Source organism: Chamaea fasciata, unplaced genomic scaffold (genome assembly GCF_029207755.1).
Source record: "Chamaea fasciata isolate MVZ Bird 193981 ecotype frontalis unplaced genomic scaffold, bChaFas1.0.hap1 SCAF_16, whole genome shotgun sequence".
Lineage (NCBI taxonomy): Eukaryota > Metazoa > Chordata > Aves > Passeriformes > Sylviidae > Chamaea > Chamaea fasciata.
Genome location: NW_027094101.1, coordinates 13,599,525 through 13,613,053, shown reverse-complemented (window position 1 = coordinate 13,613,053; position 13,529 = coordinate 13,599,525). Strand labels below are relative to the sequence as shown.

The window sequence follows — 13,529 nt, the reverse complement described above, 5'->3', positions numbered from 1 at the left end:
CAAGTTCCACTGAACGTGCAAATGTTCAGAGACACATGAAATCTCAGTATTTCCACAACAAAGAAGGCAGCTTTGCTGTCACTGCTTTTCCTGGTAGAGCCATGGACCAAGCAAGAAAGGACTTGCGGTGATGGTCTTTGTTCAGCACTAGATGAGCAGAAGACACATGCTGCACACACCTGAGGCTGCCAGCCTACCCAACAGCTTCTGTATGTGATTTTGCTCAAGAAGGAACACTTCTCATTTCCTAAGAAATAAATGTTATGACAGTCACATGGCCTGAATTAAAAGTACAAAGGGCAGACCTCTTAGCCAGAGACCCCAAAGTTTATGGAAAAAAAAAGTACAAAAGTACATGCCCTTGGAAATCCAATCTGAGTAGGGCCGTAAGGAGAGTAAGAAGGTTCCAAGGTTGTATTTTACAATCTTTTGAAGCAGGAATGAAGCCAGTCTCCAACGGAGACATTTTGTGCTGCCATCGATACAGAGCTTCCCTTTCTCCAACACATTGCAAATGTTACAGTGCAAGAACTTGCTGTCTTTGCTCAGGCAGTCTTTATTTATACACAATAAAGGCCTTGTGCAGGAGATCAAGGCTGTATTTCATCGATTTGACACGATGGTTAACCTGTGAACTTTGCCCCTTCTAATAGAATAATTTCTATTTGTTGATTCCTCTTTTGGGATCCTCAACGGTGACAGTAGCTTCATCCCGGCTCTCATTTGCATGTCTAGTGCCAAATGGTTTTACAGCTCTTACTTCTGTGGAGCAGAGCCAGGACAAAGTTGATCAAATGCAGTAGCTATAACTGGATCCTGAGTCCCCACACCTCCCTCCATGGATCCTACCTTCATTTCCTAGGAGCTCTCCAGTGACTTGGCTCTGATTCACACTTCTCTTGTGAAACCTTGGAGAGGTGGTAGAATCATGGAATGGTTTGGGTTGGAAAGAACCTTAAAGCTCATCTCGTTCAACCTCCTGCCATGGGCAGGGACACCTTCCACTATCCTAGTGTGCTCCAAGCCCTGACCAACCTGGCCTTGGACACTTCCAAGGATGGGGCAGCCACAGCTTGTCTGGTCCTTTGCTATCCAAGCAGTCAATCCCACAGAGACCCCAAAGTAACAGCCTGGACCAGGCTGGCAGCACTGGCAGAACAAGGAAGCTCCTCTTCCAGATAAATCTCTCCCAGTCTAAGAGGCTGACTGCCAGACAAGAACACGACCAAAATTTATGACTGAAAAGGACAAATCTGTTAAACACTAAAGACATGGTTTTCCAGAAGACCTAACCAATTCTAAACATGGAGTGCTGGAAAAAAGGCAATCCCACCTGCCCAGTCATACTGCTCTTCTCATTCCAGCACCAGCATTCCTCTAAACACATGCTGGACATAAAGGACAGAAAACTGAACCTCCAGTAAAGAAGGAAAATGAAGATGGAGAGAGGGAGAGGACCGACTCTCTGGTCTGCATCAGGACAGGGAATATGTGGGGGTCAGACAGCTGTAGCATAAAACCCAGTAGCTTCTGGTCATTAGCTCTGGAGGTAGATGCAGGGACTAACATGAGGCTGTCAACCAGAAGGTCTCACTTGGGTATTTCAAAGAGGTTTTTTCCTCTAGCAATAGCTTTGCCTCCCTCCACTGCTTATCATCAGGATAGATGAAAGCTCTTCATGTATTAGCTATTTAGATCAGATGAAGACCTTCAAAAAACTGATACTTTGAGGATAGGTTGTATCTTGGGAGCCAGGGGATCAAGAAATTCCAGGTCCTACCACAAAAGTGTACTTTGGAGTCTTCAAAGGTAAAATCCAATTTCCATGTGGGTTTTATAGAATTCAGATAAATCTGACTTAAAACTGCAACCGTTCTACTTAAATTCATTACTGCCTTACAACAGTGAGGGATCCAGACCAGGGCTGCGAGGAACGATGGTTTTGCTTTTACACACAAGCGTGACCTGCAACGATTTAATTTCTGAGTGTGACTTCAGGCAAAGCAGCTTCCTCTGGCACACAAGAGGGGAACAAGATGTGTATCTCCAGAAGAGTCAGACCCTTCCTGAAGCTCCCCGAGCTGAGCATTCAGGGCTGCACCAGCAAAGGAAGGGGCAGCTTTGCGCTTGGTGAGCGGAGATGGATACTGCAGTCCCCACAGGAACTCACACCTGAGCCATGTGTGTACTGCAAACAAGGAATAAAATGAGCCTTTTCACAAACAGATCGCCTCAAACCCAGCTGACTGCTGTGGGAATGTGTATTTCCAGGAGCATGACCTTTGTAGAGTCCAAAGCTGCACTTCCAAGTGAAGCAGGCATTAATTAACTAATTTACAGCATTAGGACAGATGGTGTCAGACATACCTTGTATTTGATAAGTTCAAAATTGTAGCTTTCATCTGGCATTGTTTGACTTCCAAATCATCTCTACTAACCCTGCAGCAGAGTTCCAACATCCCAGTACCATGGAAGAGGTAGGTAAAGTGGCACCTAGGACACCCAGCCTCACCCACGCTGGGGTGACACAATACGGGCTGCTCCACACTGCTAGGCCAGGCTGAGAAAACCCCTGCTCTCAACCAAGTGTCAAGTCTTTTCAGAGAGATGCTCAGAATTATATTCACCAGCAATTTGACTTTTTAATCATTTCAATTACTGTGACTAAAACCCTTCAATCGGAACAAAACCAGGGAAAAATAACCCCTCTCCTTCTGAAGCAGCCTGCCTAGCTTAACAGACCATACCAAATTGTGAAGGTTTTTGCTTTTGTGGTCTTCACATATTTCATTTAATGCAGATAATTAACCTCAGTTTCTAATTTCAAATCCTCCACATAAGGAAGCAAAGTGACTGAATACATTCACTGACAGATGGAAAATTAAAATATTACTACAGCTTCTGCATGGCTCAACAGACGGGCCTCTCAAAAGATCTTTCTTCTTTTATTTGACTGATTAACTGTAATTTGCTTAATGGATTTAAGGATGAGCCTAATAATCCAATGATATATCCAGGAACCGATTTAGGATATCAGCACCTCTGTTCTGATTTTTTTTAAAACATAGCAATTTTCTGCGTTACACAGAGTCACTTCTAAAACCAGATTTATTCACCAACTGTAATAAAATCAGGTCCATGATTTATTTTAAATGGGTGGTGACTGCATGACTGACCTTGCAGCAGGTAGCCACAGTGCTGTAACTTCTTGGAGCACCTTCTGAAGCCCCAAATCTAGGGATGACCCAAGACCATGAGCTGTTCCAGCAGCCACTGACCCAGCCCAGCAGGGAGCCAGGACTTCTTGGGAAGGTCAGAAGTCAACAACTCAAACCTAAAATGGGGCCAGCGTGTGTTCCCCCAGCACCCCCACACCACTCTCAGTCCCTTTTCCACCAAGAAAGTCTGCCCTAACAGGATTTCACAGTCTGTCTCAATAGTTAATAAATCCAGAATCTAACAGACTATTAAAGGAAAACATCCAAGAGGCAGTCATTTTTAAAACGTCCAATGGCAACTAATTATTCAAGGGATTAGTCCATTATAGCAGCAACAAAGAAATTCTTAAAACATAAAGCCAAGTTGAACGGCAGATCAAAACCAAGGTGTTCCCACCCCGTGACCACCTCCTGGGTGACTTCCCGGCATCCTGGCACTGGTTCAGCTCCCACTCAGCCTTTTAGCACCCCATTCTTTCTGATACCAGGCAGAACTCAAACCAGTCTCCTCAAAATATAGTATTTCATGATCTATGCCATCATCGTAAGCACACAACAAAACAGGACCAGCACCAGGACTGGACCAGTCAGGCCACAGCTCTGTCTAACCCAGCTATGAGGCCTTCCAAGGACAGAGTTTCCCACTCCTCCTGTTCTGTTGCCAGGCTGCTTCATGCTCCCAAGACTTTTTTTTACCATGTCCAACCTGAATCTCCCCAGGACCAAAAAGGGGGACATAACTTCCCAGCTGGGTTTTTAGGAGGAAATATTCTGTAACCCAAATAAAACTCAATCACAACAAAACAAGGCTTTGTTTGCTGGAGGAGGGGAGAAAACACTATTCATTAATCAAATTAGAGTGCTAAAAGCTTAACTACCTGTCTTTGAAAGAAGCCAAAGCATTGATCCATAACCAAACACAAACGCACCACTTCTTCATCTTGATTTGTGCGGAGGCAAAGCTATGGGCACAAAAGGTATTCTTCTTCAAATAAATCTATTTTAAAACTTGGCAACCACTAGCATAAATACTTTACACTGTTAATGTAATGTAAGCATTTCCACACAGAAGTTTCATCAGCTTAACAATATATTTTAAAAAGCTGGCGTTAACTTCTGTGCAAAAACACCATCAGTCTTTGTCCTGTATATCTTAAAGTGCCCCAGCCACTAAATTACCACTTAGAGCCCTTACCCCCTGCCTGTTGGATTCACTGATTTCTCTCAAGAACAATGCAGAACCCAAACTATTCTTCTGCAAATTATTTTCTTTAAAACTGGAAAGAGTCACTGCTCTACAAAGATCCCAAACAGGGTTGTACTGATTACAAATGATACTGTGGGCCCATCAATTTTAATTCAAGATAAGCATTCCCAACTTGACATAGGGGTCTAACATTCAGTAGCTGTTTTCTTCCTGCAAACAAGCTCCCATGAAGCTCCTACAGCCCAGCTCCAAGATACATGTGCTGCCTCTCCAGCTAGAAGAAACATCAGAAAGAAGGTAATGCATCTTTAAATTTTCTAAATACGACTGCCTCTGCACCAGGGTTTGTGATTTTGCACCCTCAGTTTTCCAACCAGTCAGTACAATTAACACCAATTCTTTCAACACCACACAGTCTTGAGTCAGAGGTGTGCAATTTAATATTTAATTATGAACGAAGCAGCCAACCTCAAAATTAGGGCTGCCAGCTAAACTTCTGCCAGCTCCTTCCTGATGCAGTCCCAGCTTCTGACCGCTGGACCGTTTGTGCTCCCTAAGCCATGGAGAGATCCTGTGCTTTCCCTGAACCTCTACATGTTAGTCTGTCACTGCGCTGTCCCAAACCAGAGGTTGTCACACCCCTTTAAAGCTTCTTCAGCTTTCCACCACTTGCCTCCTGTGCACACATCCCACCATGAAGTGCTGGCTGTGTGTTTTGGGGAGAGCTGCCCTCCCACGTGTCCGGAGTGGCTGCCAGTGCGTGGGCACAGGCACAAGGACTCTCCTGGTGATTCCTACCAGCCTGGAGAACCACATCACCCACCCTTTTCATTTGAACCACCAACACTTGTGAAACGCGGTGAGCTTAGTCAGCCCAGCACTGTGGAAATTAAAGCTTGGAGCCAGCTTCTTAAAAAAAACCAAAACAACCCCCTGTGTATATCAAAGCCCACGCTGAGAAATTTCTCCATCCGTGCCCAGCAGCTCCAGCACCAACACTCCTCAAAACCCAACAACTGGAGACTTCATTCACCACCACGTGTCCTCTAATCACCATCATCCAGGCTTCCTCTTCAATGCTGTACACTGCATGGAATGGGTCAAAACCTGAAACAATTGGCATAACTAATATAAATCTCTCAGTGTGCCTGGTTTCCAGGAGAGATGAAGGCAGAGCTGCTGGCAGGTAACACCATACGCTCGTCTCACTTCCCACCACAGAAGAAGGCAAAGGCAAGGCCTGCGAGAGCGCTGCTCTCAATGCTTTGGGAGTGGGGCAGGAGCCCCTTCCCACACAGAACTAAAGAGAGAGACTGAGAAACCCACCGCAGGAAAAGACACCACCAAACCACCACGCACCGAATTTCCAACTTTTTCAGAGGCTGCGTTTTCCTGGAGCGCTTGAAAAGCAGGCTGCAGGCGGTTCGCAGGCACAGGTTTAATTTCTGCTCTCCAACTCCGAGGAACGCTGTCCCGGCGTGTCGGAAGAAGGTTAATGAACGATTTAGCCGCCCTCACAACCACGTTAGTGTCACTTTCGGAAGCTGCGAGTTAATGCCCGAGATCTTCGGGGGTTACCCTCTTTGAAGTTCACTGATCCATAACCAATGTCCAATTAATTTGCAGGAGCCTAACGATAATGACTATTGGCCTTTTCCGACGCATACAAAAACACAGTGGGTAACAGCGATGCTTTTGGCTTCAGGGTATTCTCAAATCTGCCTGCACACTTGCACACCTTCAAAAATATCCAACGCTAGTAACGGGTTGTCTTCTGCCGTTTGAGGAATTTTTTTACATTTGTTCTCCCGAGAGCAGAGCTACTGCATCAAGATTTATGAACTTTCTGTTGAAAAAAAAACCTGGAGCTGATTCAGGATGCTCATTTGCTAACAGAGAAATACTTCTATTGCATTTGCTTAGATTCTTCTTTATTTAGGGTTTCCATGGAAGCCAAGGAATAGCAGCTCAATCTTGGGAAGATTAAACAGGCCCTGAGATATAATGCAAAACAGCTTATTTCAACATTCCCCAAAGAAGAGAAATGAGAAATTCTTCCTCACATATGCCAAAAAAAAAGAAAAAAAAAGAAAAAGAAAAAGAGGTTTGTGGAAATTTTCAAAATAAATTGGGACACAGCTTTTCAACTGCTGCATGCAGCCATCACTTCCTGCTGCAAGCAGCTTCCAGCACACTTCCTCAGGTGAGAAAGTGAATGAACAAGAAGTCTGCAGGATAAAGATGCTACAGCCTAAAAAACAGCTTGTTCAAGACAGCTATTGCTATACAACATCCAGGAAGAAGGTTAATTCAACCACAAGGTCTTGCTCAAAGAGGAGCAATCACCTCATAAATTAGTCTCTCAGCAGTTTTTAGAATAAAAAATGCAGAGATTAAGCAGTTCAGCAGTGTCTTCCATGGCAATGCTCTGGACACCACAGAAGCTGACAGACCAACACTCAAAAAATAAAATAAATCCCTTATCTTCAGCTACTCCAGGTTGAGAAGTGACTCCTGCTCTGGTGAGAATGGCAAACGTTTCTTTGCCTCACTACCCCACAGGTCAGCAGAGCATCCGTAGCCACAATGACAGGCTGTTGGACACTACAAATTAATAGCCACACATTTTCTCTGATCTCCATCCTCCAGGTAAAGATTTATTTCAAGTTGTTCCAATCTCCTATGAAAATGTCCAGGACTGATGAACTCTACTTCAAAACACTTCTATTTCACAGCACATTTCTTAAACCACTTTACAACCTGGCACAGATATATTCAGATAATGGGTGAAGTGCACCTTTTTCTTGAAGCTGGGGCTAAACAGCTCAGTGTCGCACACAGGATTTACTACCTGGTCTGGTAAGGAAACTAAACACAGCCGACCCTCAAGTAAGTTAGTTTCAATCTTAACGCCATTATTGCTTAAATAAAAAGATACTTCAATCACAGACTTTTCTAATCCTCCATTTATGGTAAGCACCCAACTCCTCAGTGAAATGCACTTCAAAACACATTCAAGGTTTTTATTAATTCCATGGGAAAGTCCCAAGACACTGGGATATTTTTTTTTCTGACTCCTGATTAAAACAGCGGGAGCCAACATGAATTCCCTTTCTTTCCCCCTCCCCAAGAGATTCACATGCAACATCCCCTCCTCAAAATCTGTAAGAAAACAAGAATCAAACCGAGAACATTTTGCCAGCTGAAAGGCGCCGAGACCTTGCGCGGGGTGGGATGCGCTTCCAGCTGCCAGCCTAAAGGGACGGCCGAGGGAGATTAAACACAGAAATGCTTTTCATAAGGCAGGAGCCTTTGAAGAGGACAGTTCAGCTACTTCATTTCGTAATCTTCACAAAGCGTCAGATTTTAGACTAAGCAGGTCTTAAAACAAGGAGATTTTATTTTAAAAAGGGGGAGAAAAAAAAAGTAGGAATGTGTCCTGGCCGGGTTCTGTTGATTCAGCAAGGGTTAGACACACACATGCTTATTGATCCCAGAGAGCTCCCTGCTAAGTTAATTGTCTGGAATTTTAACTGAGCTCTCAGCAAGTTTCAAAATCCATGTTGGCTGGAAGTGGGTGGGGGACCGAGAAAAAAACAGGCTGCAGAACTGTGCAAGTCCTACAGTTAAAAAAAACCCCCAGCAATTACTTTCATGAAGGGAAGAGCTTCAGCAGGGCATGGTTTTAACTGGATTTGGGGATTCTGACACTGCTAGAATTCAGTGCTGGAAATCTCATATGCAAAGCAGTACCATTATCAGGGAGCACCACCACCAATGCTGCTTCAATCCTACCCACATCACCAAGGCGAGGGTATCTATCTCCTGTGAGCTCCCAATTGTGGCTCATGACAATTTCTTCACAGGAAGTGTCACCACCAGCTGTGCCTGCCCATGTTACAGTACCTAAACACTGACCTTCTGCTGGTGCAGCTACTGCAAACCTGGCACTGCAGCTTGCCCAGCCACCTGCCACATGTGCATGAGGGCTGCTCATGGCTTTGCACCGCCCACCAAGCCCTACCTGCCTCCAGAACACCTCCAGCAGCAGTTTCTCCAGGTGAAGAACATGCTGCAGGGATGATCTGGCACTATCAGACTGGAGCAGCTAAAGACACCTTTAAAACAACCTGCGATTAGTTTCAAACAAAGCTTTGCTCTCCACCAAACCACTCGGCAATGCCATCCTGTACCAATGTGGACGCTCCTCAGCACCCACGGTCCTCCAAGGTTTCCCACATCCCCCACGGCCACAGCAGCTCCCTGGCCCACTCCCCACCTACCTGAACTCCCTGCCCTCGCTGTAGCGCCGGGCCGGGGCCGCGCGCTGCGTGGCCGTCTCCAGAAGCAGCTTCTGCGTGAGCCTGCTGGAAGGCGCCGAGTCCCTGCTGGCCTCGGGCTCGGCCTCTTGGTCACACTTCCACTCCTCATCCTCGTTCAGAGTTGGCAGATAACCAGGTAGCCCTTTACCTGTCCCAGACCCCGAGCTCGGATCGCTATAAATTTTTGGACTTTCCCCACCTGTCCTTGTGTATTCCAAATAAATATCCGACTTAAGGAACAAAGGATAGGTATTGTCTTCTATCATGCACTGAATCTCCGTTTGGGCCTGGTCAAACATGTCAGGGTCAATCTGCAGTTTCATGACACAGTCTTTGATGAAGCTTTTTGTGGCCGGTTTGATCTGCCGGGACACAATGCCATTGTTGTCGAGGATGTATTTTTTGTAAATGGCTTTTGCCAGCTTGAGTCTTTTTTCCTCATTAGACACGCACGGCTCCAGCTTCCTGAAGCCACTGCAGGCAAACCAAAAGTCCAGCAGATCTGCACAGTCCTCCTGTTTCAGGAAAGTCCTGAAGAGGTTGATGCCATCTTGATCATCCAGCAAGGAGTGCAGCGACTCGGCCCACTTCAGGTAGGGTGGAGTTGGTGAAGCACTTCCCTCGGGCTCGTACCCCAAATCCAAATCGGAGCGCCTCGGTGTTGCCGTGGACGTCTCGTTTCTGATCACATCACTTTTACCAGAGTAGAAACCATGGCTGACTGGCCTCGGGTCTGTGGACACGAGCTCCCCCTCCTCACCAGGAACCGGTGGCCTTGGAGCATCTTCAGTGAAGCTTCCTCCCAGGTCCAAGGGGAAGCCTTTCCCCTGGATATTCATTTTTCTGGTCCTTGCTTGCGTGGCAACAGTGGGGGATGAGTGCCAATCTCAAATCACTAATATTTGTAGCTCCAAGGTGAACAAGTTTGTTCGGCTGAAACAGATGAGGAAAAAATAAGCGAGTATCACTGGAAATAAACACTCTAAGACAATAAACTAGTGGTTATGCTCTGCACCTTTACTTTACTCACACCTCTTTTTCAGCAGAATTAATGGCTTGGTAACTCCTGAGAGCACACAATCGAGCTCAAACCAGGCAGAGGCTAAAAATGACAGTTACAGAATATCCCAAAACTTTACATCTGGAATTTGGCATCACTGATACAGCTGACACTATGCTAAAACACCAGTCAATTTCCCAACCCCAGGGTTTACACATGACCCCGGCATGTGGCAGCCCACATCCAAGAGATCCATACTCAGGTACCACAGGACACAAGCCATCCTCTGCACTGCCCACCTGGACAGGACATATATCAGATCATACTAAGGCAACACGTTTTTATCTGGCTATGGATCTAGGAAATTCTTATCCTTAAACAGGGATTTAAGGCTCATGAAAATTATTTTTAAGGAACAGCCAGTTAGTCTTGAAAGCGGGGCTGCACCTTAATCAAACACAGGTGGCTTTCCTACGCTCAAGTGACATACCAGCGCCACATTCCTCACAAATCTCTGCATTTCAGAAATACACCGCGTTGCCTCGTCTAGCTCTCGGGGAATCCAGATGCATCGTTGACCCTAATATTTTGGGCATCTGGACTGCATTCTTGCTTCAGTTGGGCATGTTAGTACAGGAGCTCAGTTCTAGCACTGCATTTTGTAGGCAAGCCGTTGAGAAAAGGTTCATTTGTGCTAACAAAACTGCAAGCTACAAGCCTGGGAAAATTTCAGGTCATCAAAGTAAGATGAGAAAACCACCTTGACAAGGAAACCTGATCAAGTACGATGTTTTAAAAGAACAGCAACGAGTCAATATGGAGGATGGAAGGTATGGGGAAGGCAGGGAAGGAAGAAAAGGGCAATACATGGGTTGCTACTTCTGCTGCTCAAATCAGCCTCATCATTTAAAGCGAGTAGCAAAAGCCTTGTGTTACAGAACAGCCTCAGCCTCTAAGCCCCAAGTACTGCAGAGCACCAGCAGCCTCACAAATTACTCCTTGCACTGGATTAACTCCGTTGCATGTAAAAACACACCAGGAAAGACACAGTTTAGCTCGCCCTCCCTATCAAAGCAAACCCCGCACCAACGAACATCTTTGGGATGCTTTAGCATTTCCTCCCCATTTCCTGATCCTGGCTAAACCAAGAACCGCCGCCGAAGACCGTGCCTGTCCTTACAGCCCACCTGTCCATCGTGAAACAACCCAGCGAGCCCAGGAGCGGGCAGCGAGGACGGCTGGGCCCCGTGAGGAGCGCGGCAGGAGCCAGCGCCGCGCTCACACCCGGCCCGAGCCCCCGGCACACAGCCCCTGCCGCCCGGGCACCGCGGGACGGGGCTGGGCTTCGGCACCACGGGGCGGTTCTGGGCGGTTTTTACCCCGCTTCTGAAAGCCAGCGCAGGACTCGCCCCCCCGTTTGCGGGGCACGTCCCCGCTGACCCCCGGCCGGGTGAAGGGGAGCCCCGGGGCAGCGGCACCACAGCCCCACAGCCACGCCGGGCATTGTTGCGGCGGAGCGGCGCTGGCTCCTCGCCCCGGCCGGGGCAGCCCCGGGGTGCCTCCCGGAGGACACGCGAGGCGCCCGGCCGAGCCGCCCGCCCGGCTGCGGAGGGGACCCCCGGCCGCCCCGCGGGACGCGCGGGGCCAGGTGGGCTCCGGGGCGGCCCCGCCGCTGACAGGGCGCCGCGCGGGGCCCCCGCCGCCCCCCGGGCAACTTCGCGGGACCCGGCCCGCGCCGCCCCCCCGCCGCCGCCCCCGGCCCCGCTCGCCCTCCCGGCCCGCCCGGCCTTCCCCCCGCGCCCGGGGCGGCCTAGCCCAGCTCGGCGGCCCCGGCGCGGCCCCGCGCTCCCGCCCGCGGCGGCCTCGGCGCGGCCTCAGCGCAGGGCCTGGGCCGGGGCCGCCTCACTCACCCGCGCGGAGCGGCGGCGGCGGCCCGGGGCGGCGCGGGGCCCGGCCCATGCGGCTCAGCGGCGGCGGCGGCCCGGAGGGGCGGCGGCGGCACAAAGCGGGCGGCCCGGGACGCCCATGGCCGCGGCCGCAGGCGGGTGGCGGCGGCGGGGAGCGAGAGCAGCAGCAGCAGCGAGCCGAGCCCCGCTCCGCTCCGCTCCGCCTGCGCCGCTGCCTCCCAGCCCGGCACGGCGGCTCAGCCGCGCCCCCCGCGCCCCCGCCCGGTACTGCGGGCCCGGCGGCCGGAGCGGGGCGGAGCGGGCCCGGCCCGGCCCGGGGAGGCGGCGCGGCGGCACGCGGGGCTCGGGGCGGCTGCAGGCCCCGCGCCCGCCGCAGGGCCGGCCCGGGGCAGCGCGGAGGTCCCGGCTCGGGGAGGCCGGGAGCCGCAGCACACTGCCGATTGTACGGGCTGGGCTCCTCGGACAGCTCCCGGCACACGGTCGAGCCTTCGGGCTGGGCTTCCCTCAGAGCCCCGGCTGGGTGGGCACCTCAAGGGCTGAGTGGCTCCAGGGCTTTGTCCGGCCCCGGATGAAGGAAGCCCGTGAGCATCCTGGGCAGAGCCGGCCCCAGAGAAACTCTGGAGACCTCCAGGGTCTCGTCGAAGAGAGCGATCTGCCCAGGGAGGGCATAAGCCCTCAAACACCACCAGCCTCCACGGCTCTATCCTTGTTGAACACCAAGACACGCCTGAGTTTTGTACAGTTCAGACCACGCACTATGGGCCTGGGAATGTAGGGGCACCAGTCCATTAGCCACTCTTGGCTCCAACAACAACTAGAGCTGGTTTGGAACCTGCAAAGTGTGTCCTGCTTCTCTGAGCTGGGCAACTGCTGCGGGGAGAAATCAGGGACTGTCCGAGAGGTGGCACTGCACGGACTGCAATGGGTCACTCCACGTGGAGACTCCCCAAATCGGGGATGTTTGGTTATCGGGACCAGACTGCACCAGCTCTGAGGCTGCAGTGGTGGGGGACACTGAAGGGAGAAGTGGATTGCCGGATGCAGAGATCAAATGAGAGCGGCGTGGCGTGCAAAAGTGCAAAACTGTGCATGTTCCCTGGAAAGTAGTGATGGACTCCGAGCCAGGCAGACCCTAGATACCATCCCAAAAGCTGAACGTGCAAACAAGCCACTAGACAATCCTCTGAAAAGCAGAAAAAACTCAGAATCGTTTCCAATAGGGACTGTTTCTGCTTTCTTATGTGACTACACCCCACAACTGCCCGCCTCAATGCATTTAGGGAACACTTTTCAAAATGCAGAATTTTTTTTCAACTTTGTGAAACTCCCAAATATCCACTCTGGGCAGTGACACTCCCCATCCCACCCCACCACAGAGTATGCCAGGATGATGTGGCTCCTTGCACTCTCTCGTGTGAACGATGCTTGGAGCTGATTTACGCGTAGCAGTGCAATACTGATCTCAGGCGTAATAATAGAAAAGCTGATGTGGGATTCAGCTGGTAAGGAATTAAAGGATGGGAATATAATTAATGCAATCAGCCTAGTTTCCAGAAAATAGCTCTTGTCAAACTCTGATGTCATCCTTTGAAGAGATTACAAGTTTGGCTGATAAAGGTTGCGGCATAGAAATAATAGACCTGGGCTCTGTTCAGGCATGTGACTTAATCCATATACTATTCTGATTAAAAATTAGCACAATACAACATCAAGAGGGACACCTTAAAGAGGCTGGGAGCTGGCAAACCGACAGCCATCAATGGGGAATCCCTGCAGAATGGGAGTGCGCTCAGTGGGTGTCCGGGCTTGGATGGGAAGCCCAGTGCTATTCAGTATTTCCATCAATGGTCTAGAAATAGATTAAAAAGCCCTGCT

At 49.6% G+C, this 13,529-nt stretch overlaps 1 protein-coding gene across 1 annotated transcript in view; it reads right to left on the bottom strand.

Moving 5' to 3' along the window:
• AXIN1 (axin 1) overlaps positions 1-11,764 on the bottom strand; it is a 71,645-nt gene extending 59,881 nt beyond the window's left edge. The window contains exons 1-2 of the mRNA XM_066197952.1: positions 11,658-11,764; positions 8,709-9,680 (exon numbers count right to left, since the gene is read on the bottom strand). Of these exons, the coding sequence (XP_066054049.1) occupies positions 8,709-9,586 (878 nt within the window). The 5' untranslated portion in view covers positions 9,587-9,680; positions 11,658-11,764. The remainder of the gene's footprint in view (positions 1-8,708; positions 9,681-11,657) is intronic.
• Positions 11,765-13,529: the final 1,765 nt, after the last annotated feature.